General features: G+C 44.8%; 10 protein-coding genes across 10 annotated transcripts; 9 read left to right on the top strand and 1 right to left on the bottom strand.

Moving 5' to 3' along the window:
* Nucleotides 1-374: 374 nt before the first annotated feature.
* L199_004175 (uncharacterized protein) lies at nt 375-1,722 on the top strand (the record flags this gene model as incomplete). The annotated part of the gene is made up of 4 exons (XM_064889903.1): nt 375-555; nt 752-854; nt 955-1,287; nt 1,398-1,722. The coding sequence occupies 4 exons, from the start codon at nt 375-377 to the stop codon at nt 1,720-1,722; spliced, it is 942 nt and encodes a 313-aa protein (XP_064745975.1).
* Nucleotides 1,723-2,534: 812 nt separating this feature from the next.
* On the top strand, nt 2,535-3,071 carry L199_004174 (uncharacterized protein; the record flags this gene model as incomplete). The annotated part of the gene is made up of 1 exon (XM_064889902.1): nt 2,535-3,071. One exon carries the CDS (start codon nt 2,535-2,537, stop codon nt 3,069-3,071), a length of 537 nt encoding a protein of 178 aa, XP_064745974.1.
* A 588-nt stretch (nt 3,072-3,659) lies between these two features.
* On the top strand, nt 3,660-4,196 carry L199_004173 (uncharacterized protein; the record flags this gene model as incomplete). Its single annotated transcript, XM_064889901.1, has 1 exon — nt 3,660-4,196. One exon carries the CDS (start codon nt 3,660-3,662, stop codon nt 4,194-4,196), a length of 537 nt encoding a protein of 178 aa, XP_064745973.1.
* A 317-nt stretch (nt 4,197-4,513) lies between these two features.
* On the top strand, nt 4,514-6,630 carry L199_004172 (pyruvate dehydrogenase complex dihydrolipoamide acetyltransferase; the record flags this gene model as incomplete). The annotated part of the gene is made up of 6 exons (XM_064889900.1): nt 4,514-4,586; nt 4,755-4,960; nt 5,151-5,549; nt 5,690-5,903; nt 5,964-6,038; nt 6,122-6,630. The coding sequence occupies 6 exons, from the start codon at nt 4,514-4,516 to the stop codon at nt 6,628-6,630; spliced, it is 1,476 nt and encodes a 491-aa protein (XP_064745972.1).
* Nucleotides 6,631-7,033: 403 nt separating this feature from the next.
* L199_004171 (uncharacterized protein) lies at nt 7,034-8,167 on the top strand (the record flags this gene model as incomplete). The annotated part of the gene is made up of 6 exons (XM_064889899.1): nt 7,034-7,177; nt 7,255-7,311; nt 7,404-7,415; nt 7,562-7,744; nt 7,906-7,987; nt 8,073-8,167. The coding sequence occupies 6 exons, from the start codon at nt 7,034-7,036 to the stop codon at nt 8,165-8,167; spliced, it is 573 nt and encodes a 190-aa protein (XP_064745971.1).
* A 1,274-nt stretch (nt 8,168-9,441) lies between these two features.
* On the top strand, nt 9,442-10,437 carry L199_004170 (uncharacterized protein; the record flags this gene model as incomplete). Its single annotated transcript, XM_064889898.1, has 5 exons — nt 9,442-9,537; nt 9,635-9,803; nt 9,885-9,995; nt 10,092-10,225; nt 10,306-10,437. The coding sequence occupies 5 exons, from the start codon at nt 9,442-9,444 to the stop codon at nt 10,435-10,437; spliced, it is 642 nt and encodes a 213-aa protein (XP_064745970.1).
* A 1,202-nt stretch (nt 10,438-11,639) lies between these two features.
* L199_004169 (uncharacterized protein) lies at nt 11,640-12,830 on the top strand (the record flags this gene model as incomplete). The annotated part of the gene is made up of 5 exons (XM_064889897.1): nt 11,640-11,801; nt 11,895-12,044; nt 12,116-12,490; nt 12,579-12,664; nt 12,719-12,830. 5 exons carry the CDS (start codon nt 11,640-11,642, stop codon nt 12,828-12,830), a joined length of 885 nt encoding a protein of 294 aa, XP_064745969.1.
* Nucleotides 12,831-13,904: 1,074 nt separating this feature from the next.
* L199_004168 (uncharacterized protein) lies at nt 13,905-15,233 on the top strand (the record flags this gene model as incomplete). Its single annotated transcript, XM_064889896.1, has 5 exons — nt 13,905-14,069; nt 14,187-14,333; nt 14,507-14,887; nt 14,970-15,055; nt 15,122-15,233. 5 exons carry the CDS (start codon nt 13,905-13,907, stop codon nt 15,231-15,233), a joined length of 891 nt encoding a protein of 296 aa, XP_064745968.1.
* A 1,154-nt stretch (nt 15,234-16,387) lies between these two features.
* Nucleotides 16,388-19,057, top strand: L199_004167 (uncharacterized protein; the record flags this gene model as incomplete). Its single annotated transcript, XM_064889895.1, has 3 exons — nt 16,388-17,066; nt 17,123-17,201; nt 17,266-19,057. 3 exons carry the CDS (start codon nt 16,388-16,390, stop codon nt 19,055-19,057), a joined length of 2,550 nt encoding a protein of 849 aa, XP_064745967.1.
* Nucleotides 19,058-19,994: 937 nt separating this feature from the next.
* Nucleotides 19,995-22,691, bottom strand: L199_004166 (uncharacterized protein; the record flags this gene model as incomplete). The annotated part of the gene is made up of 9 exons (XM_064889894.1): nt 19,995-20,116; nt 20,212-20,880; nt 20,962-21,077; nt 21,144-21,328; nt 21,389-21,443; nt 21,505-21,611; nt 21,689-21,889; nt 21,976-22,025; nt 22,082-22,691. The coding sequence occupies 9 exons, from the start codon at nt 22,689-22,691 to the stop codon at nt 19,995-19,997; spliced, it is 2,115 nt and encodes a 704-aa protein (XP_064745966.1).
* Between the last annotated feature and the right edge of the window lie 441 nt (nt 22,692-23,132).

Here is a 23,132-nt window from a genome sequence, read left to right as displayed (position 1 = left end):
CCAATCATCATACATATATACACCTGCATGCAATATACCTATCTTGTGTTGTAGTACTATGCACCCAAACGAGTAATTTGGTGATGTTTGAAGATGTTTTGATTTTTGGGGTTTGACATCTACACTAAATTACCTGATGTGGTAAAATTCATTGGATCATTGATCGCGTCGATGGAATTCCATCTTGGAGACAAAACAATGTCAACAAGTCTTCTTTGGACATTCCTTGCAATTCTTGTTGTCCATCTCACCCAGCGTAGATAAGTCAGGTTACACACCCCCATCAAGGTCATTGCGGCTTTCGGTCCTCAACAAGTGTAGAATCCTCCCTCCGGCCTGCTCATTCCCATCGGTCCTCCTCACGGCTCAACACAATGTCAAAATCAATCCTCGACTCCCTTCCTTCCTGGCTACCAGGCCAAGACCTCCTGCACCCGCATTACAAGTATGCCTCAGCCGGTCCAGCATTGTTCGAACTGGACAAGAAGAGCTTGTGGGCTTTTGTAGCTATGACGGCTTTCAATCCGATTTTCTGGAACACAGTCGCTAGGAATGGTGAGTGTGTGTGTGGGTGTGTCTTATCATAGGATGTAAGAGGGATCTCTAGGATGGAACATCTGTGATATATGACACTCGTCTGTGGTGCTTTCTCGGATCTCGGATAAAAACATCTCTATGCACTGAGATCTATGCACATATCAGTCTCGACAGTCCATCTTTGACTGACTACTGTATGATTGATCCCACGTAGAATACCGAAACAAGACGATCACCAAGATTGTCGGATCACCTTTAGTCGGCACCTACTTATTGGCCATTACCATCTTCTCGATAAGTGCTTTTAGGGATCATCTGTGAGTGGTCCATGGCTCTTGGCTGTTATCTAAAGTATACTACAGTGAATGTCCCAGCTGATATCTACCTATTCTGTTATCTTGTTGTTTTCAAATATAGCTTCATCAACGCCTTGAAGGATCAACCATCCCTTATCGAACTCGATCAACCCCTCATCAAACTCCTCGCCATCATCCTCTTCGTATCTGGTCAAACATTCGTCATCTCCTCCATGTGGGCATTGGGAGTAACCGGTACATACCTCGGTGATTACTTCGGCATACTTATGACTCACCGTGTTACTTCTTTCCCATTCAACGTCCTCTCCGACCCAATGTACGTTGGAAGTGCACTTACTCACCTCGGTACGGCTTTGTGGTTCCAATCTCCCGCCGGGATCTTGTTGGCCGCGTGGATATGGTTGGTATACAGTGTTGCGTTGAAATATGAAGGGTAAGTTTGCGTTGTACATTTGACATTGTTTCGATCACCGTATACAACCCCTACCATTCCATACCCCTTGCATGATCTCAAACACGGCTAATTCTCATTCACATTACTAGCCCATTCACCGACAAAATCTACTCGGCCAAATCCAAGTCATCTCCCGCCGCCAAGAAATCGACAATTAACGATAAGACCGAAACCTACGCTTCTGTCACATCAACTTCCGCTCCTGCTACACCTTCTAGACGATCTGGTCGAATTGCCTCAAGAAAATCATTAGCTGGACAATCTGACGTTGATTCTTCTGATGCCGAGGCCAAACCCGCTGGACGAAAGTCGAGAGCATCCGGTTTGACTCAGGAGTTACAAGGTGCTGCTGGGACACCGGGGAGATTGACTAGGAGTAGAAGTAAACCTAGAGTCGTGGATGATTCGGACTAGGTAAGGGTAGGAATAAGCGGGTAGCGGGGTAGCAGGAAGAGAAGTGGAAGCAGTGTGTAGAGTGTGTATAGTATGTGGATGAGGGGCTTTCAGTATAGTGCAAGGTGCAACGGTGGAAGTGGTGGTGTGGATGGAGTTAAGTGATATCAGCAAAAATCCGAACACTTGTTGGTTATAAATTGGTGAATGGTATATGGCGTGTGACAAATTGAAGTCAAGATGTTATGTCACGTAGGAGGGAAAGAAGTAGACAGGATGTAATATGTGGGATGGCTATCGAGTCAAGCGTTTGATCAGTAAATGATCAGTTAATCTGTTCAACGAATCAGAGCTCTTTTTTTCTTATATCTTTGTTTTCCAAACACAGAGGTTCCAAACTCTTTCTTCATTTCTTTTATATATACCCAGGGGTGTCTCAACGATACCAATCTTTTACATATACCCTTATAGTGGAATGTGGAGGAGCGCATTCATCTGCGCGTGGATGAATGATATGAAAAAGTGACAAATACGCTAGTATGCTCATATAAATAGCACAACGAGATCCTTTGATCTCTTATCCTTGAGACGCCCACAGGCCTTCGAGGATGGATGGAACTATGCTGTATGGCCATGGCCTGGAGATCACCTTGAAGAAAGGGTCAAACTCTTCATATATATGACACTCATATTCTAGTACTTGTACATTCTGTTTCTTTGCTTTCTCTCTTCCTGCTGTTTGGTTGATCTATCATCGGGCCGAACATTAGTGACTATAACTTGGCAGTTGATTGTAAGTGTTACCTTGACTTGCCATAACTGTAGTTTACAAGATGAGCGACTCCGAAGCTTCATCATACGCTCCTACTCCTACTCCCACCCCCGCTACACACTGGCCAAAAGATAAGCGATGGACAACCGATTTGAACTTCCCCAGCGAATTCTCTCAAATGCAAAGACAACCTACTGCCACTCACAATTCCGGCGAATCAGTCAAATCTACCACTGTTGAACATACAATCACTTCCAATTGCAAGTCCCCTTCTACTGCCTCTTCACCAGTGGGAAGCCAGCGATCACCTCAAAATATATCTAAAGATACCGAAAGTATCCAGGGATCACCTAAAGTTGGCTTGATCAGTACGGGCAATACCAACGAGTCGCCTATCAATAGATGCTTCAAAGAGGTCTACCACACTGCGATCAGTACTCACAGTGGGTCCAATTCGCCCACTATGACTGTGGTAACCGGCAATGGCAATGGCGCATCTGGAGAAGGCACGAGTAGAATGTCCAGATCGTCTTCTTTAAAAAAGAAATCGGCGTTAGTTGAGGAGAAGAAGAAAGAGTACCTCGAGTATCAAGAGTAGACGATTGAGTTAAACAAGCTGTACAGTGCATCACATATGAATCACAGTTTTCTAGGTGGTGCAATAGGCATAAAAAATGACAGAGGACCACATCCGTAATCGTTAATGGTAACGTAAATACAACGCATCTTTCTTTGCGGCCTGCCATTGGTAGTACAGCAGATATAGTCGAGTTGAAGCAGAATAGTCGATGTATATCTTTATGTGCTTCTGTGACGTATATTCGTATCCGTCCAATTTTAGGGGGGATGAAACACGAGGTTAGAAATACTCTCAATGCATAAAAGAGGTAGGTACTTCCTGACCATAATATAGCGAAAGCTGTGAAACTTGATACAGGATACGGGATGTTTGATCGTTCCCAAAGGATTTCGCAATCTAGAGCGTTTGAAACCCTTTGATTAGAGTTGAGAAGCATATCATCACAAGGATGGAATATTCGTCACTATTGTTGGACGAGTAAATGCTGTGTCAGAATCGAGTCAGTAAGGTATATATGAATTGTTGATATCGAGTCACAATGTCAGAATATCCATACATTTTGACTCTTGATTCTCACCCGAAGGACAATCGTTAGTTTGATCCATCATGGCTGATACTGATGACAACAGCAAAAGTAACTCACAGCACCTCCAAGTACCTGCAACCCAAGGTAACGACCGATCTTTATCTCCCTCTGGAGCTTCCCAAACCTCCTGTTCGGGATCTGGGTCCGGAGGTACTTTACCAACAAATCCCACAAGTGGTAACAACTCTTCAACTCGATTGCCACCACCTTCAAGGGCACAACCGCGAAACCTCAATGTAGGTTACAACGTGATCATGCATCAGCGCGAAAGGGACATGAGGCAGGGTACTACCCCGGCGGAGACATCTATATTCAACGATTTAGTTTCGGCTTTTGTGGTAGGTTGTTGTGGATGTTGCGATGGGAATTGCATACATCGTTTACGAGTACCATGGAGATCATCTTCGGGATCGGGAGATCAGAGTAAAGCAACCGGGACGTCAATCACGCTTACACCCTCGGTGGATTCGGGGTCGAACGTAGTTGATAGGAGTGCTGATCAACCGAAACCTCATAGTCCGAGGATGGAATATGGTAACTCTTCAGATGGGCACTGAACGATCTTATATATAGTGGGAGTACATACTTGCTATGCATGTCTGATCCACAAGGAAGCAAGGAGAGGAGGTCCAAGCTTACTCCACTACAACGGCGACATCCGCCTCTGTGAATATGGGATGGAATTTCGGTGATTTGATGAATGTGGCATTCGGATCACACTCTCCTCCATGCGGACCGTCTTTCACCGTCACTGCTCACTTCCACTTCCCCAACAACACAAAATAAATTGTAATCGACCTGCTAGGATCATCAGACTTTATCTACCTTAACATCTCCTCATCATCCCTCACAGCAGCAACAAAATCAGGTCAAGATGATGTCCTTTGCTCAAGTGGCTAAAAGATCAGCTTCGGCTGGTTTGAGAAAGCAGGTTCTCATCTCCAGATGTGAGTGTCTCCTTCGACTTGGAGGGACAACCAATGTTGTGATAAGAGGTAGAGAATGATTACTGATTATTTTGCTCTTCTTCTACTACTATGTCCTCAACTTCTCGGTCACACTTTAAACCCAATGACGATAATTTGTCACTTGGTCATCGCAAAATGCCTCCACAGCCCTCCGAACCTCCGCCCCATCATCAGCCCTCAGCAAATTCTCCATGCCAGCCATGTCGCCGACGATGACAGAGGGTGGTATTGCCTCGTGGAAAGTTAAAGAAGGAGACTCGTACGCTGCTGGTGATGTCTTGGTGGAAATTGAGACTGATAAAGCTACGATCGATGTTGAGGCTCAAGATGATGGTGTTTTGGCCAAGATCATTGTGAGTGATGATGTTCTTTCTTAAAGTATATCATTCATCTATCGATATAAACTCTGTGAGACGCTATTGTCTCGATCCGAGATCTAGTACTTTCGCCAGAGTACTGTTCAAACTGTCTCTTTCTATCATGTCGTTCCTGCTCGCACGTACGAGCTAAAGCTGACCGCAATTCCACTCCACTCCACAATAGGTCCAAAACGGTGCTAAGGGAATCGCCGTCGGTACACCCATCGCAGTAATCGGAGAAGAAGGAGATGACCTCTCAGGTGCAGACAAATTAGCTTCTGAATCAGAGGGTGAATCAGCCCCACCACAGAAGAAAGAGGAAGAAACTCCAAAGGAACAACAACAAGAATCTAAACCTGCTGAATCTTCTGAGAGCAAGACCCCTTCGTTGGGTACACCTAAAGATGAGACCAAATATGGATCAGGAAGTGGTGGTAGAGAAGTTCAACAGGTACCGGAGCTACCTGGACAAGGTGATAAACCCAAGTTCTTCGCTTCTCCTTTAGCTAGGAAGTTGGCTTTGGAGAAAGGTATTCCATTGGCGCAGATTAAAGGTACTGGACCAGAGGGCAGGATCGTCAAGGTGAGTTTGAAGGTCTAGCTTGTCTCCCGCCATCTAGATCGTGTATGGTCTTGTGTTGTAGACACCGGAATCAATGATGGAATATTGCAATTGCACTTTCTCAATGAGCAATCGGAAGCTGACCTGACATCGATATGCAGGAGGATGTTGAGAAGTACAAGGGAGGTGCCTCTTCATCTACCGCTACTACCCCAACCTCAGGTGCTACCACCACTCCAGGTAAAGCTGCCCCTGCTGCTCCTGCCGAGTACGAGGACATCCCCACTTCCAACATGAGAAAGACGATCGGTAAACGATTGACCGAATCCAAGCAACAATTACCTCACTACTACTTGACCGTCGAGGTCAACATGGGTAAGTGGAGTATTCACGAAGGAGGAGCAGAATGCTAATCACATGAATTGCTGTCACTAGACCGATTGCTCAAACTCAGGGAGATGTTCAACAAGGCTGGTGAAGGAAAGACCAAACTTTCGGTTAACGATTTCAGTGAGTATGAAACTCTCATTATCAACATTCTTCGCGGTGTAATGTTGCAATGCAGATTTAGCTGATCATGTGTCTATCCATAGTCGTAAAGGCCGCTTCCCTTGCTCTTGCCGAAGTACCCGAAGCCAACTCCGCCTGGTTAGGTGACGTGATCCGACAATACAAGAAAGCCGATATCTGCGTTGCTGTCGCTACCCCCAACGGACTCATCACACCTATAATCAAGGATGTTGGATCCAAGGGACTCGCTTCCATCTCAGCCGAGACCAAAGCTTTAGCATCAAAGGCTAGGGAAGGTAAATTGAAACCTGAAGAATACCAGGGAGGTACATTTACAATCTCAAACTTGGGAATGTTCGGTATCGACAACTTCACTGCTATCATCAACCCACCTCAATCTTGTATCTTGGCCATCGGTAAGACATCGACGAAATTGGAATTGGCACCTGAAGACCCCAAGGGGTTCAAGACGGTTCAAGTTATGAAAGCTACTTTGTCGTCCGATCACCGAACGGTCGATGGTGCGGTCGGTGCTAAATGGTTGAAAGCCTTTAAGGATTACATGGAACAACCTTTAACTTTCATGCTTTAAACGAAACAAATTAGGGGATAAAAGGTTTTTCTAGTTGATGTTTATAGTTCTTTGTTTTTGTGACTCTGCTTCTGGTGCATGGTTGATATTGGATGCACATGCATATATGCACATTCATGATGATACGTTCATTAGACATGATCTCCAATAAACAGTCGTACTGACAGGTGAACCCTTTACGAGCGGAATCAAATATTTGCAGCGACCAACCTCAATGTGGAGGTGATTCAATCTTTGATCTTTTTCCTCGTCTTTCAGTCCATTAAAGAACATATTCGACTGACAAATCCATTGGTAGATTAAAAATATCAGATATACAACATCTTCGAAAGATCAGCAGAAGCACTCCCGACTACAACAGAAACTGACACATTGCAACGAAATCTTGAATAAGCCATTGAACATGAGTGCCACGATACTTCTCCCTGGTCAACCCCTACCTTCCAACCTCGTTACCCCTCCATTACCCCAGTGTGGACCAGGATGTTATGCGGTAGACGGTAGGATATTAGCTAGTGTGGTCGGTGTACCTCAGAGGAATGGCTCGGTGAGTTCCAGCAGCTGCACAGCGTACACATTCCTCGATCGATCATAACTGATATCATGAGCCTCAACCGAGAATAGGTGGTAAGCGTGATAGGCAGGGAAGAAAGTGGGAATACGCCTGATGTGGGGTCTATCGTGAGTGATATTCATATACATCCGCTGTAAGCTGTAGAATATAGCTGATTGATCGAGCTGATCTTCGGTGCTGCACATATGTATATGTATAGGTTATTGGAACAGTGAGTTCACCTTGTCGTTCTTTCTTAACCACTCGTATATATACCTTCCAGCGAAAAAGCACTATCACTCTGAGCGGCTGCACGATCTCATACATGACCATGCTATATAACTCGATCAAAATGCTAATTACGGTTCATACATTCAGGTATCACGTCTAACAACCCAACAAGCTCATCTCACACTGACAACATCGAACGATCGACCTTTACCCGAGACGAGCGAAGAGTTCCAGGGAGTGATACGGATAGGTGATATACGGTTGACGGAGAGGGACAAGATCAAGATGGGAGATTGTTTTAGGCTGGGTGATTTGGTCAAGGCGAAAGTGGTGAGTGTAATAGTCGTTTTAGCTGGTGAGACGACTCTTAGGCTGCATGATATCCGTATGGGGACAGCCGTCGTCGCATCTCTGATGGACCTAGGCAGAGCGATACTTAACGATCTCAATTCATATGGAAGGATTAGTGCTGACTTCCGTCCCATGTCTAGCTCTCACTGGGTGACGCAAGGAGTTATTACCTCTCTACAGCGGCCAACGAATTGGGCGTGATGTATGCTGTCTCAGAAGCTGGTAAGTCCCACTTCACCTTGCCGAGCAACGTTTTGTATAAGAAAGCAACGTAAGCTGATAGCCGATGGGCCATCTTGCATCATAGGAAATCCGTTGTTACCGGTATCGTATCAGGAGATGGAAGATGAGTTGACAGGTAGGAGGGAGAAAAGGAAGGTAGCTAAACCTGAGGGTATATAGATCTGCATATATCAGTCTGTCGAGCATGTCTTCCATGGCTGACTAGATTGCAGCCGAGGTGGTAGATGTGCTTGTACCTCTTTTAGTAGGATGCACATACATGATTGTATTATAGCTTTCCTGCCTACATTCTTATTCATCTGCTTCGTGGAAAAGGACGGTATTTGTACCATGACCAAGTTTAGCTAAATCATGATATCCGTAATCTTGCCCACCCATCATATCGTATGGCGAATTGACGATCTGAGTCATGAGCTTTGTACTGTATGGTTGTGGAAGTTGAAATCGAAATGAATAAATCCCGTGGAGCAGGATTTGTTAAATGCAGTCAAGAAAGTACGCGCAATCGGCGTCTATACGAATCTCTTGGGATTAAAGAGATCCTTGGCATACCCACAGGAAATCGCAAGCACTTCACACACAGCATCCCCTGACATCTTACAGCACTGTGGTATGCATGATTTGGGAGCATTATGGTGATTCGGACTCTTGTCATACGGATATGAATCACGAGACATGGACATGCCTTAAGTTTCGTAAAGACATGGCATGATCTTTTGCATTGATATTGTTTCGGCCGCCTCGCTTTCCTACTCGTATTCAAGTGGTGCTGGTGCTGGTGCCGATACTTTTCGTTAAGCTTGCATCATTTGTGTGATTACACTTTCCTTTTCTTGCTCATCGAGGCACCAAAGCATATTTTAGTACATACAATTCGTCTCAGAACTATCGCCTGCGGATCAGATCGCATCCACTTCAGCCTGAGTATCATGCACCGCCTCGTTATGTCATCTCACACGGAGGACGGAGAAGGCACAACAGGAGAAGGAGGGATAATGGGTAATAACCGTAAAACGGCCGAGATAAGCACAAATTCGTATCTTTCTTTACCGCTTGGCTATTTTTGGCTCCCTTTAGACTGGGAGGTTAATCGAGAAAGTACCACTTCCAGTTAGTTGAGTTCTGTGTAGGGGTATGTCATCTGATGAGGCGCTCGCTCATGTTCATCATCCTGAAATCTGGGAACCTTGGGGCTTTGGGCGTTTCACTGTTTCCTCACGCGAGTGGTTGTCTCGTCTGGTAACCGAGCCGAGAGGGATGGTCATATCGTGCCGCCGAGGAGGAATGAGTACGTCACATTTGGGAATGAAGGGTAGATGTACATATACATAAGTAGAGCTGTGCTCCATAAGATGGAAGACACTCAATCCCCTATCTATCACAGTCACTGTGCAATCTGATCGGAACTCTTACTCATACGATACAATACAGTTATGCCCTCACCACTCAACCTCAACTTGATCAGTAATGCCATAGTGGCAATATGCGGTGTGGTCGTACTAGGTATCTCAGCTTATGTTGAACATACTGTAAGTTTCAGTTAGCCACCTTTCCTTCCCTTCTTCCTTCCTTTCATTGATCAGCTAGCTGGGTATGACCGACTAACATTCTGTATTATACTTGTAGACCCGTAAAATAGGATATACCAGTTCCACCTATACCTACGATGCTTTCGTGGGAGCATTCACCCTAATCGCCATTCTCGCTTTGATCGCTGTAAGATACGGTAAACCGTCTTTTGCGTCGATCGTCAATGAAGTTACTTTAAGTGGATTATTATGGATCTTCTGGCTTGGTAAGTCTTTCCCGTCTACTCATCGAGCCTGATTGGGTTATAAGGGAAATAGGCTGATCATTGTGGTTATGATGCTTATAGCTGCCGCTGCCAGTACAACGCATTATACCAGTGCAGACAGAGCAATCTGTAAACACATTGATGATCTATTTGATCTACCGGAGTTCGAAGATGCACCTGCCGACGCTATTGGTACGTCCATCTGTCTGTCTTCAGTCAGCTCCCGGCTCAACAATGCACTACTGTACTCCTGTATATGTTACTGATGTTTTGAATTCTCGTTCATAGCTCTCGCTAAGAAAGTCTTCAAGTCTACCTGTCGTGACCTCAAGGCACAACTTGCCTTTTTATGGATAGGATTTGTACTTCTGACTTTGACCACGGTCTATCTCGTTTATCTAGGTATGAAACGTGGTAATTCTGTGAGTTGTCCTGGTGTGCCAATCAAAGTATTGCGATCGAGTAAAATGAAGTAAGGAACCTGACTGATCTATTTTTATAGATGTGGAGATCAAACCTGCGATCATACGATCATGATGCTCACTCGCATGCTGATCCATTTGCCGATCCCGTGGGATCTCAGAGAGGCCCTGTAGCTGGAGTAGTCGATGAGGATCCTGATCATAAGCCTTAAGAAAGTCGGCCAGGCTACAACCGCATGTCTTGTTTCGGCCTTACGGAAACCATTAGAGGAGACATGTTTTTCTGGTTCGATGTCAGAAGAAGTCAGATCATCAAGTATAATATTCTTTGTTTGTTTCCAAATCCCCAATCAAGACTACTTTATTAGATCGTAAATGCATTCAGTCAGCTCTCAGCCATTACTTCATGATGTATTGTGTATCATAAATGATATGATGAATATTTGTTAGCTCCAACACATTGCGACAACGCTAATCGACGCTTTAAGTATTCTTGACCGACTGAACCCCTCTTCTGGTCGTTAAACTACACCACGATATGTTGAACTAAATCGATTCATATGTAGAACAGTAATTTCATCTGATATCCAATTATTAGAATCGCATACATGATAACTTACCAATCTGCCAATATGGCCCGATGTTTCGAACTACGATTCACTCTCTACCGGACCCTAATACTCAAGATTATCGATATGCAGATTAGCGTTATCCCAATGATTATATCCCTCAAACCTACTGAGCGTGAAAGCAGGATTAGCCCTTGACGTGGAGCTGTTGGACGGAAGACGCACATGTCTGGTCCCACCTGGTGATCCATGTAAGGGGATTCAACCGAGTTCAAAAATTCTTGGGCTATTGGCCATCTGTAGGCTTTGAAAGATCCAGTTGTATATACTTTCTTATCTATCGCTGTCACAGAACGGATCATTTATTCCAGATTCAGTTCGGTACTGTACAGCTCCTACATACAAATGACACTTACTGGTCTTGTGGTATGCTTGTGTGACATTTAACCACACTACGAGTGCTGTAGACGACTTGTCGGATGTGTTCTGTGCCTGAATATCAAACCAACATCCGATGGGCATGTAACCTTGTGTACCCGTACCAAATGGATGGGTCACTAACGTAACAGGTCTATCACCCTCCATTGGGAACCGAGTACACCTGCCTATATACCCTTACATATCGTGTCTTACACCGGATGTACAGATGGACAGCGCATCTGGAGTGTTTGTTTTTTCGGTGGGAGCTACACTTTGGTTTACGATTCGTTGTTTCTACGGAATGAATATATATATATATATACATACATGTTGTGTACACATGCATGTGAGCGATCAACAAATTACTTATAGTCATTCTTTTGTCTCTTCACTGTCTTTACTCCGCACTTGCATAATCTCTCAATATGTTCGCAAGATCGCTATCCATCATCAGTCTACTGTCCATCATCTCCCTGCGCTCAGTATCAGCTCTAGATTACTCGGAGACGTACGTGGGATGCGTGACCGGCACAGGAACCAGCGGTGCGTTGGCTAGCCCCGAAGTGAACACTATATCCGACTGCAATGTAAGTTTTGCTTTTGCTTTTGCGTCTGCTTCTGATTTTCTTTCCTCTGTCAACATACGCACGGATGACTAATGTATTGGAAATGATATATAGTATGCATGTGCGGATGCCGGGTATACATATGCGTACTTTCAATATCAATCTGCTGGGTCATATTGTTCATGTAAGAACGTTGGTCCTGCAGCGAGTGAGATCACTCCGGCAGTCAGTGGTAATACGAACTGTGGGGGAGCTGCGGCCTCTGTGAGTCACTTCTGTTTCGAAGTACTAGAGGTCGCATACCTGAAGCTAAATCATCACCTCTACTTTTTAAGGTAAATGCTTTAGCGACTGATTATTATTACAATAACTGTTACAACTCACCGACCGCGGAAGATACCACCTCTCAATCGACTTTCGAGGCATGTTTCGAGAGATGTACGACTTACACCAACGCCTTTGTTAGTCCCGCAGGAAACGTATATTCTTGTGTATGCTCCAACACCGCTTCAACCGGCACAAATCAAAATTGTGGTGTTTCCGGAACGTATTTTGCTTATGCCCACACAGCTACTTCATCACCCAGTATTGTCGAGAGAAGACGAAGGAAGTTGGAGAAAATGAAGAGGGATGAGCAATTACGATTGAATAGGTTCTGCCCAGGTGAAACACAGGCTTGTAACGTACCAGGTTCGGAGGGTTCTTTCGAGGTGAGTAACTTGTCAATATGCCTTGACAGTACATAGGGACAATGACTGACGATATTGGCATCTCGGTTCTCTTGTTGACATATCATAGTGCATCGATACTGCTTCGGAATTAGAATCATGTGGTGGATGTTTGTATGGCTCTTACACCAACTCCACAGCTTCAGCTGGTGTCGAGTGAGTGATATTATCTGATACATGAGCGTTTGACTGATCGATTGTTTGTCATAGCTGCTCCATCATTCCCGGTGCTGCTTTCGGCGGTGCCACCTGCGCAAATGGTCGATGTGAGATTTCAGCTTGTCGAGAAGGGTTCCAACTCGTCGATGGGGAATGTCAATAGAAACATGAAGGCTTCACTATAGCAATGAGCGTTGCAAAAGTCCCACTTTCCCTCTCTTTCTTGGTCTACTTCATTCTTTACACTTTTGGGAACGTTTGGGTTGATGATAATGGACAATCAAATATATGTCGCATGATGCATGTCATAGTACTTCATATCCCCAGGATGCATCAAATTGGGATCGTTCATACTGGATACCATGAGATTCAGGAACGGCGGGGTTTCAGCTCCACAATCACTTCCCGTATAGCTGAGAAGACTGGAAAAGATCCGTGATTATCGGATAGCATTGGAGCATCAAGCCGAGAACGATATTGGGGTCCATTCAAAGGTGGTGATAGCAATTGTGAGTCTGGGATTGTGAGTCTAGGAATTAGGGGGTGGGGAAATCTAAAGAAGGGTCAACGCATATGTTTGCTATTGTTTGGATCACCCAGTCGGTTCCGGGTAAGTTGCAGTAACAGGAAGAAGACCAAGCGCCTCACGCTTCTTCGAGCGGGACAGGCCAGCCCAGCCAACATGCGCTATGTTGAGCCCGTGTAGCGCCACAATACTCTCAGCTGTACCAGCGCAGCGCGGGAAGATGGAACCTGAAAAGTACCCCAGTTACTCCTCGTGCCTGAATATCATTTTACAGAGAGAAAAACAAAACAAAAACAAAAACAAACCCATATGATGGTCCGTTCTCCTATTGTCAGACACACATGCAGTACAGTATCTCACTCTTGGATTGGACTTGAACTTGGATGCGAGGTACCTAACAGCGCAGCAACGTGATCACAGTGGCATGGACCATAAGATATCATATTATACCGTGTCGTGGTACAGTGTTGAAGAATCTTCATTACAGTCGGTGGCTACTTTAAGGTAATTCATTCCCTTTATCCGTCCTTCACGCAGTAAACCATGTTCGGGTGGTGTTGCCTTATTGTTTGGGTTCACGCATCCCAATCTTCCATGTAGTGCAGTAGAAAAGGTATATATACTTGTATGTATGCCTTCTCATCGGGTCATTCCTTTTTGTTTATTGCACACTGTACCCCTTTACCGACTCTCGGCGTCCTAATAGTCAAGATGCTTCGAATCACATCAACCCTCTCATTCGTTGGGACACTATCTCTCTTCTCTTTAGTATCTGCCCAAAGTTACTCTGAAACCTACCTCGGATGTTTTTCCGTTGCTACCGGATGGGCAGTCGCCGAATCAAGTCCCACCGCCACCAGTATCGCGGATTGTAATGTGAGTGTACTGTACTGTGTGAGATCACGAAACAGAACATTTCACTCCATACCATCCCATACCTCCTTAAAAATCAGCTGACCCAGTATTTATTCTACTATTGATTATTGTGTACAGGCTGCTTGTGCGGGTTTAGGTTACCCCTATGCCTATTACTCTCATCCTTCGGCGTATTATTGCTCATGCACTACTCAGAGTCCCGCTGCTGGAGGTCTTCGTCAGGCGCAAAGTGGATACACCGATTGCGGAAATAGTCAAACTACTGTGAGTCCTTCCCTTGCCCGCTTATTTTCCCGTACACACGTACACATCCGGTTGAAACGATACCTCTGCCATGGTACGGAGACTATCGAGATGATGAACCATACTTGTCAGGAAAGTCACCATAGGAGTATGCTGATCTTACCTTTGGCTTTACGGGAAACGACGACCAAAAGGTATACGCCCTTTCTACAGATTACGACTTTGTCAAGTGCTATAGTAATCCATCATCTGACGATACGAGCTCTCAATCAAGTATCGAAGCATGTTTCACTCATTGTAGCGCTTATAACAACGCTTTGATCGAATATGGAGGAAATCATTTCGACTGTATCTGTTTGAACGAGTCGCTAGATCTTGAAGGTGAAGCTCAACAGTGTGGACAATCTGGATTGTATTTCGCCTACAACCATACACCCGCTTCTTCGGCTAGTACCGTTGAGAGGAGACGACGAAGGTTGGAGAGAATGAAGAGGGATGAACAATTGAGATTGAACAGGTTCTGTCCGGCTGGACTTGAAGCTTGTATCGTACCGGGATCAGAAGATTCCTTCGAGGTAAGCTCTACCCACTTGACTAAAAATTGTTGTTATCCCTGATCGTATATTGTACGGGTATTGATGAAATGTGATTTCTCAGTGTATCGATACTTCCTCGGAATTGGAATCATGCGGTGGATGTTTGTACGGGTCTTACTCTAACTCTACCTCGTCAATTGGTATTGAGTGAGTTGACTCATATCTTTTCAACGAGAACGACCGTGAGTACTAACGATGTCCTTGACCATACAGCTGCTCTACCTTGCCCGGTGCTGCGCTCGGCGGTTCCACCTGCTTTGATGGGCGATGTCAGATCTCAGCATGTGAAGAAGGTCTCAAACTCGTGGATGGAAGATGTCAATAGATGCCGTACTATTCGTGCCAACATTTTCGACTCATCGACTACGATTTCCATAAACCTTATCTCTACCAATATCTTCCTTTTCTATATCATACTCTCACTCACTCCTTCACTTTTTTGGGCCTTGAACGATGACAATGGACAATATGATGAACTCCACTATAATAATGCATTTGATAAATTCTGGACTTTACTAATGTGATGCTCAATGCGGTGCAAGTGTACATACACTAACCCCTGACGGAATGGAACATTCTTTTCTCAGGGGATGACATCTTTTTATTTTCGGTAGTGTGCATATACTAATGTTTCATTGACCTATGCATCTGACCGTTGGTTGGTGCATGTTTGGACTGTCTTGGTGGTGCGATCGGAGAGGCATCAACAGCGCAAAACGTCATACTAACTCGAAAGTGGCAAAACAAACGTAAACAACGCTGGGATCATTCTTTCAGGATCAGACTGATTATCAAGTTGAATGATCAGCAATCGACTCCCAAGAACATCTTCAAGCAATGCTGATGGTCAGATGGATATGATTCGGAGTATGTATGAGTGAGTGTGTGCCATGAACATACATGTCCGAGATGATATGCACAGGATATATAGCGGCACAATGAATCGGGTTGACTGTGTCCAGGTATACCTGTGTGTATGCTCTGTGTATATGGGTGTGTGTGGGTCTGTGCGGATCAAAAGCACACGCGTAAGACCCCCTTTGGGATGCTGTTTCATCACTTGTGACTTCTGATCAGAGTAAACATCCAAACATCCAAACATACCATCTGATCCAGAAATACTGACCCATTCTCATTCTCATTCACCTTGGATCTTGATCATTCTCACTCCTGATTATCTCCCATGTTCACTCCTCTTCTCGTCATCGTATCTAACAGTACTGCCATCTTGATCACGTACGATATCAACCATCGACATCACCTATTGTAAATTGGCATCCGATCTCACCGTTATAGGTCATTGCTTTTAGTGCGAGTGCTCAAAGCTTCCTTCTTCTTCCTTCTTCCATCTCAACAAGTGGGTATCTCACCATCCACACTCAGGATTCCACCCACACCTTATCTTTATAGACGTAACCACCTATGGCTCAACCGTCACCATCACAACCATCTTCGTACATCGCTCCCTTCACTTACCTCATGTCAACACCTCCGGGACCCGGTATGACCTTTCATCCACCCCCTCACCCTGGGGGAAACAACCCATGGATCAACTTCTACCCTTCTCGACCATCTCTCCCGACTCAAGGTAGTACAAGCACTGCAGATACCAGTATGAACTCTATCGAAGAAGGTGAAGAAGAGATGGAGGAATCGGAACCTACCTACACCGGCAGACCAGAGAGGAAGAAGAAGTTCCCCAGTCAATACGATCCGTCTAATCGAAAACAACCTTCTAAATCAAAAGGCAAAGGTAAAGCAGCTACACAATCTAGATCTAGATCATCTTCCGCCCTCAACAGACAGTCTACCTCCACAGCCACCTCTTCTACCGACGCTGAGATAGGTTCAACTACCGCTATCTTCCTCCCTGATCCATATCAACCCCCGATCCAACTCAAAGGACTCAGTAAGAATGGATTACTACCCGCTCCACCGGGCTGTATCTTAGATGTCAATGATCTACTCATCCTTCATCCACCCGAAAAGCATACAGAAGGTTTGCACGGTCATACTTCTCAATATGAGATGTATACCTGTAGGGTCTGCTCGAAGACTTATGATGGCAAGAATGCCAGGAGTGTGGCGAGAAGACATTTGCAGGATAAACATGGAGTGCCTCTTTCGGTACAAAAGAGAAGAAGCAGATGGGATTATGGTAAGTCAGCTAGCTTTGCACCAGCTAAATCAAGCTGATACTTAACTGGATTGCAGAGCCCGATCGACCCAAATCACGGCAAGATGCGAAAGAAAGGAGTCTGAAATCCAAGAGAGATTGGATCAATAAGCATCGGTAGGTGTAACTGTACCGTCTGTAAGAGAGTATAGGCTAATAACAGATCCCATCTTCTACATAGGCAAATCCAAAAACTAGAACAAACCCACGATGCTTTCCTCGAGCGATTTGGCCCGTCCGGTATAATCACACCATGTGGCATGCGACTTGTCGCCCCTAAATACCGAGGAGAAACCGAAGCTCCCACCGTCAAGAACAATCGATTTCTCGATGGGACTCAAGGTAACTTGATTATCCCTGAAGATATCTTGAGAGGTGTGGAAGCTATCAGGGAGTATAAGGGTGTGCCGAGATATAGCGGTGAATGTGATGGACATCTACCAACGGACGAACCGGAAGTATCGGTGGATATGACTGAAGGGAAAGTTATAGTCAAACAAGGAAAAGGTAAAAAGAAATCTGCGAACGTCAGTGGTGGCTTTTCACTCTGTGCTTCTACATCCCAAAGTGAGATCAACACTCGGTCTACCACCCCCCTTCAAGCCCTGCCCAACAATGTAGGATCGCCCGGTCAACAGTACTACCATCAAGCTGGGACTACTACCACTCCCATCTCAGCTTCTCGCGGTATACCACCTGATCCACCTCAAATATACCCATGGCAGAACCAACCCCTTCAACCTGCTTCCATGACTTTCATGAACGGTCAATACCATTTCATCTTCCAATCCCAATACCAGCAATACCCAGCCCCAATGATCCCTCAGGATCTTCAGGTGGTACATGTGGCTCCCATCGATGAGGATTCTTTACCTTCTTCACCTGAAGACATTGGCCCTATGCCCGAACAACAATGGGTACCATCTGATTCATGGTCGAGCATACAGCAAGAACCTCAACAACTGGAACCTGCTTTGGACATCACGCAACAATGGCAAGGTCTTCAGCTATCTAGTTTGCCACCTGACGAAGAACCAGAAGTACCACCAAAGATAGGTACGAGGGAAGGAAGTGTAGAAACTGAGGGTGAAGCTGTGGCTGCGGAAACCCTGTTGAATCTTCACAGTACTCCTCTTAGAGGTCCAGAAGAAAATGGCAGAAATGATATTCAACTCGCCAGAGCTCAAGCTAAACTCATCTTACCACCGGAAGTATTCGATAAGCCATTATCGGATACTGAATCTATGCAAGATAAGTCAAGTTCAGCAGCTTGGTCGACTTCCCTACTTTCAGCTCCCACGATCATCTCACCTACTAGATCTCGACCTGTGAGATCATCATCCATCATTCAACCTTTCCGTGACCCTCGACCAGAAATTACTCGATCATTGTCTTTTGACGCTCGACCAAACCTAGACGATCCATTTGTGTTATCTGATACACCCACTCGACCATCGTCCGCCAACGGGTTTAACAAACCCACACCCTTCTCATCGATGAGGAGGAAAAAGAGACATACGATTTCTATGCCTAGTCCTTCACCTTTATCGTCAGGGTTCAAGAAACGTAAAGAAGCTCCTACACCTACGTCACCTCTACCTAACACCATCACCACTAGCCTAGGTACCAGATCAGCCTTGAGACCTATTTCCACAAATATCAGTGTGAAACCCAATTATACAGGTGCATTTGCCACTCCCATCAAGCCTTCTGGGTCTACATCACTGGGACCAGGATCAGCGTATCCCCAATCAGTAACTAAAGAATGGTTACAATTCAGTTCACCTAACAATGCTGATGCTGCTATGAGTCTGGGACTTGTCCCTACCCATTTCGCACCTACCACTCCTGGCCTCAGGGGGATAATAGGAGCTGAAACGCCTGAGATGACTGTTCTGGAAGCGAGAGCGAAGAAGAGGAGGAGTGAAGGGGGGAATACACCGGGTGTAGGTTGGGGATTTGCAAGAAAGTGAGTAGGGAGGACTGGGGATAGATGTGGAAGTTGAGGGGAAAGACCGATGAGGCGTACTGCTTTTCCATTGAGTTCGTATGAGTAGAAAGCGTACCTTGGAGAGACGATGAACTGTATCACATTGACCATTTAATTCTCGTGTGTGTTAGACTTTTTCTCCTATTCGTCAGACTATCCGTAGTTTACTTACATTAGTACGTACATACGCTACCAATTACAATACATATATACAGTATCGATCAGTATTATGGACGATAATTTCCTTGCAATCCAATAAATCAATTGCACAGCCAGCTAGCTCTCTTTCTTCCTAGCAGATTCGCATCGCACTTTGCATATAGATACTTCACGGTATCACGAAACTGTACTGAGATTAAGCGCAGAGGAGTGTTGTTTTACACAGCTTCTGATCAGTTCCACTTTTGATACTGACCAGGTCCCAGTCTTTTATAAATTGACGAGGCCGGTGCATGATGGAAAGAAATTGAGTTTCCAAAGGAAATGATGGTAAGAGTACGAGGCGTCAAATCGTCCGTTGACTACATACATACCATAGAGGACAAAGAACGTTAGAGACTGTACTGTGTCTCCGCTCCTTCTCAGTTCCGCGTATGACGACATATAGCAGTACCTCATTTGGAAGTTGGTCAATCAGGTATGACTTTGACCGAAAATCAGAATGTACATTACAGTAATCTTTAAACAAAGTTCGAGCGTTACAGTACAAGCAAGTATGCATCTGAGATATCCTATGATATGTTTGTGATAATTAGATTATGATAATTAGAAATACATAATTTCCGCCTGAGATGATCAATGAGATATAATTTTCTGTTTTCGTGGAGTCATTACACCACGGCATGACATATACAAATTGGAAAGACCGGATGAGAGATAAATGATAGGACGATCTAGAGGAGAACAATCTCGTGTATGATTTACGCTCCTAAAGTTTCTTCGAAGAAATCTATACTTCCCATACCTTCCATACAAGATTTCATATTTGATACTTCCCTCACAGCAGCTTTTGACGCTTGGAGCAATTGGACTGGACCGCAGACTATTAGTTACATGATGGACATAGTGATCAGCAATGGATATCACCGATCTCATCTGTGGTGTTTTGAAAGAGAGTGACTTATGATTAGTACTTACCCGAAACGTTCATCGGTCCAACAGAACTCTCCACATCAGCCTTAACGACTTGCCTCAAATCCGCTCTTCCTTTCCTCCAATTCACTTTTTCTGCCGTCTCAGCGCTCAAGCCAAATCTACCCAGTACTACCTGTCGCTTGGGTAATAAGATCGGTTCATCTCTCGATTCCACCATAGGCGTTACAGGCGTACAGGTTCGACAACCATCATCCCATTGTTCCTGTCCTCTCAATTGAAGTATCCTAGGTCCAATCGAATGAAGTGCTTGATTCACATCATTGAGGTGGATATCCAATTCAGGTGGCCAAGGTTCGTCGGACGAATGTGTCTTCGTAACGTATATATCTATCGTGATTTCGATATCACTTTGAACCTCCAACGAGTCCTGGATACCCTGGTTGAGAAGCGGAGCAATCCATTCGATATCCTCTGCATGCCTTATGTGCCATACCAGATGCAATTTCTTGACTGCAGATTTCCCTTTGCGTAGGTTCTGGAGTATCTGTAAGAAATGACCTAAAACAAAGGTCACTCCTGTACCTCCTGCCAGTAGTAACACGGTTGAATATGAATCCAAGGCATGAGGGTACCCGTATGGTCCTTCGATATATAGCGGGATATCGGTGGCAAGATCGGAGGATAGGGAAGTGCGTAGTCGTTTTGTGAAGCCTGAAATGACGACAAACAGATATATCAGTCCTTCCTATTACACCACACGCGTGAGAATAGTGAAGTTGAAGATATACTCACCACTATGCACTCGGACCAAGAAATATGCTTCATTGGTCATTTCAGTTGGTACATTAGCGATTGAGAAGGGGTGGGATTCATGGGGTAGTCCCGATATCGATGGTGCAGATATGAACCTGACGTATAGTATGAGATATCAGCTGTTTATTGCCAACATCCATGGAATCCATCAGGTGACTTACGCATGTTGACCGGCTTTCCAATGGAAGTTATCTCGCCGTATAGTGATCCTCATCACATCGTGATCTAACAGTTCTATCTTACAATCACCGCTTGTAGCCCATTTGCTGGGTTTATGGAAGTTGTTTTGGTATATCACCTGAGCAAAGCGCAGTAGTCGATCGAATATCCATATCACCATTGCGGGCTATTATAGCGAGTTAGCCATATTTTTGGGCGGGCGCAGCACGCGCTCATAGGTACTCACTATGACCCATTGTCCAAGCCACCTCCAGTGGAACCAAGCGCCTACTAGGTACATACTATGATGTGTTTAAATGAGTTGATATTTGAGATGAAGTCTGCACAAGTTGGCCAACTCACATTGTAAAGATAATATGAGACGCCAAAAAGAACTCATATGCCATCCTTCTGACGAACCTGAAACTAGTCACCCAGAGCATCGTGAAGCCGAAAAGAGCAGCAATACCCTAAGATATGACGATCGCCATCGGAAATTGAGCCTATAGAACCCTTTCCGTCGAGATTGAAGCATGGATAGACTTACGCATAACAGATACTGTCTGAAATCCCTTGCCTTCCATACTCTAGGTGTCCAAAGTATCGCATGACCCCAACTAGTCAACAAGCATATTCTTGAGCTTGCCCGATGTAGGTAATTTAACTTTTGATATGTTATCCCTGTTAAGGAAGAGATGGGATTATTCTTGCTGACTAGTAAGAGGATAATAGGTAATTGCGAGAATGACTGAAGAAGGGAAAAGAAGTCAGTTTTATGAACAATTTGTAAGATTGCGTTGAGGTGATATTCAGGATATGGGCTGCTTCACTTACCATGATACCAAATCGATTTGCTATATTATCATTCCGTAGTGGGAACCAAGCTAACGAAAGGATCAGTCAGCAATGCTCGTCAGCAGCGTGGAAGCTGGGCACTCACAATCGGTCAGATGTAGACATAAGTACATATACACCGTGCAATACAGTATCGTAAACGTCGCATCCATATACGTTTCTGGACCATATAACCACCAAGGGAAACTAGTCAAATACATCTTATTTCTAAAACTTGCTGATAGTCCCGTCGTAAACCTTCTGAATCCATTTGGCTGTCCTTTGTCTAAATCTGTTGTTGTTGTTATTGTTGTTGCTGACTCAGCAGCATTCGGTTGAAGTGGTTGATGTTCATCTTCTTCTGTTTCATCATTAGTGGATATTGGTTTATAAGTCGAAGTCTGATTTTCGTTCATCCGCCTTATATACCTCCTTTTTCTATATCCGTGCTTCACCTGTCTATACACATGGCATATTACCATCAATCCGAATACACCCAAGATCCAATACCAGCTATAAGGCATGACATATGCTTTGTACATCAATGGTCCTTCGTGGTGCTTGTGTCCATGGGCTGGAAGAGTGGTTGTGGTAGGTCCGTTCCCATGACTGAAAGATGTTGATGGATCTCCAGATAAAGCGGAGGACGTAGGGAGTGGGGAAGGAGAAGGGGTAAGGGTGGATGTCACTGGGATGTCGTCGGATGGAGAAGGCATGATGAATGTACGCTGAGGATCTTGAAGTGCTATCATTTTGAAGGATGATGATGGTTTAGTTATGGTCTGCAACGACAGTAGGATATCTGACAGCGGCGATGGTCGGTGTTGACGCAGAGCAAGATCATATCACATGCACGACGGACAAGACTGTCGATGAGATGGATCATAGACGAGAAGTGACGAAACTATAGATGGTTCATAGGAGCAAAGGGATGAGGTCTTGGAAGAAGGATAATATCGATAACATCGACGAAACAAAAAAGAAAGGTTCTGTGAAAGATTGATGAAACCCACTAACCTTGTGATACAACATATCTCAGCATACCATCCCCTTATGCTACCTCTGCCCAGTGAGAAAGTCTGACAGCTGACTGTGCTACGAACTGATTCTCGACCGAAATGTTTGATCCGATACTGGAGGAAAAGAAAGAGGCGCGG

Source organism: Kwoniella botswanensis, chromosome 1 (genome assembly GCF_036426115.1).
Source record: "Kwoniella botswanensis chromosome 1, complete sequence".
NCBI lineage: Eukaryota > Fungi > Basidiomycota > Tremellomycetes > Tremellales > Cryptococcaceae > Kwoniella > Kwoniella botswanensis.
Note: the sequence above shows the minus strand (reverse complement) of the source record. Positions and strands in the feature narration are given on the sequence as shown.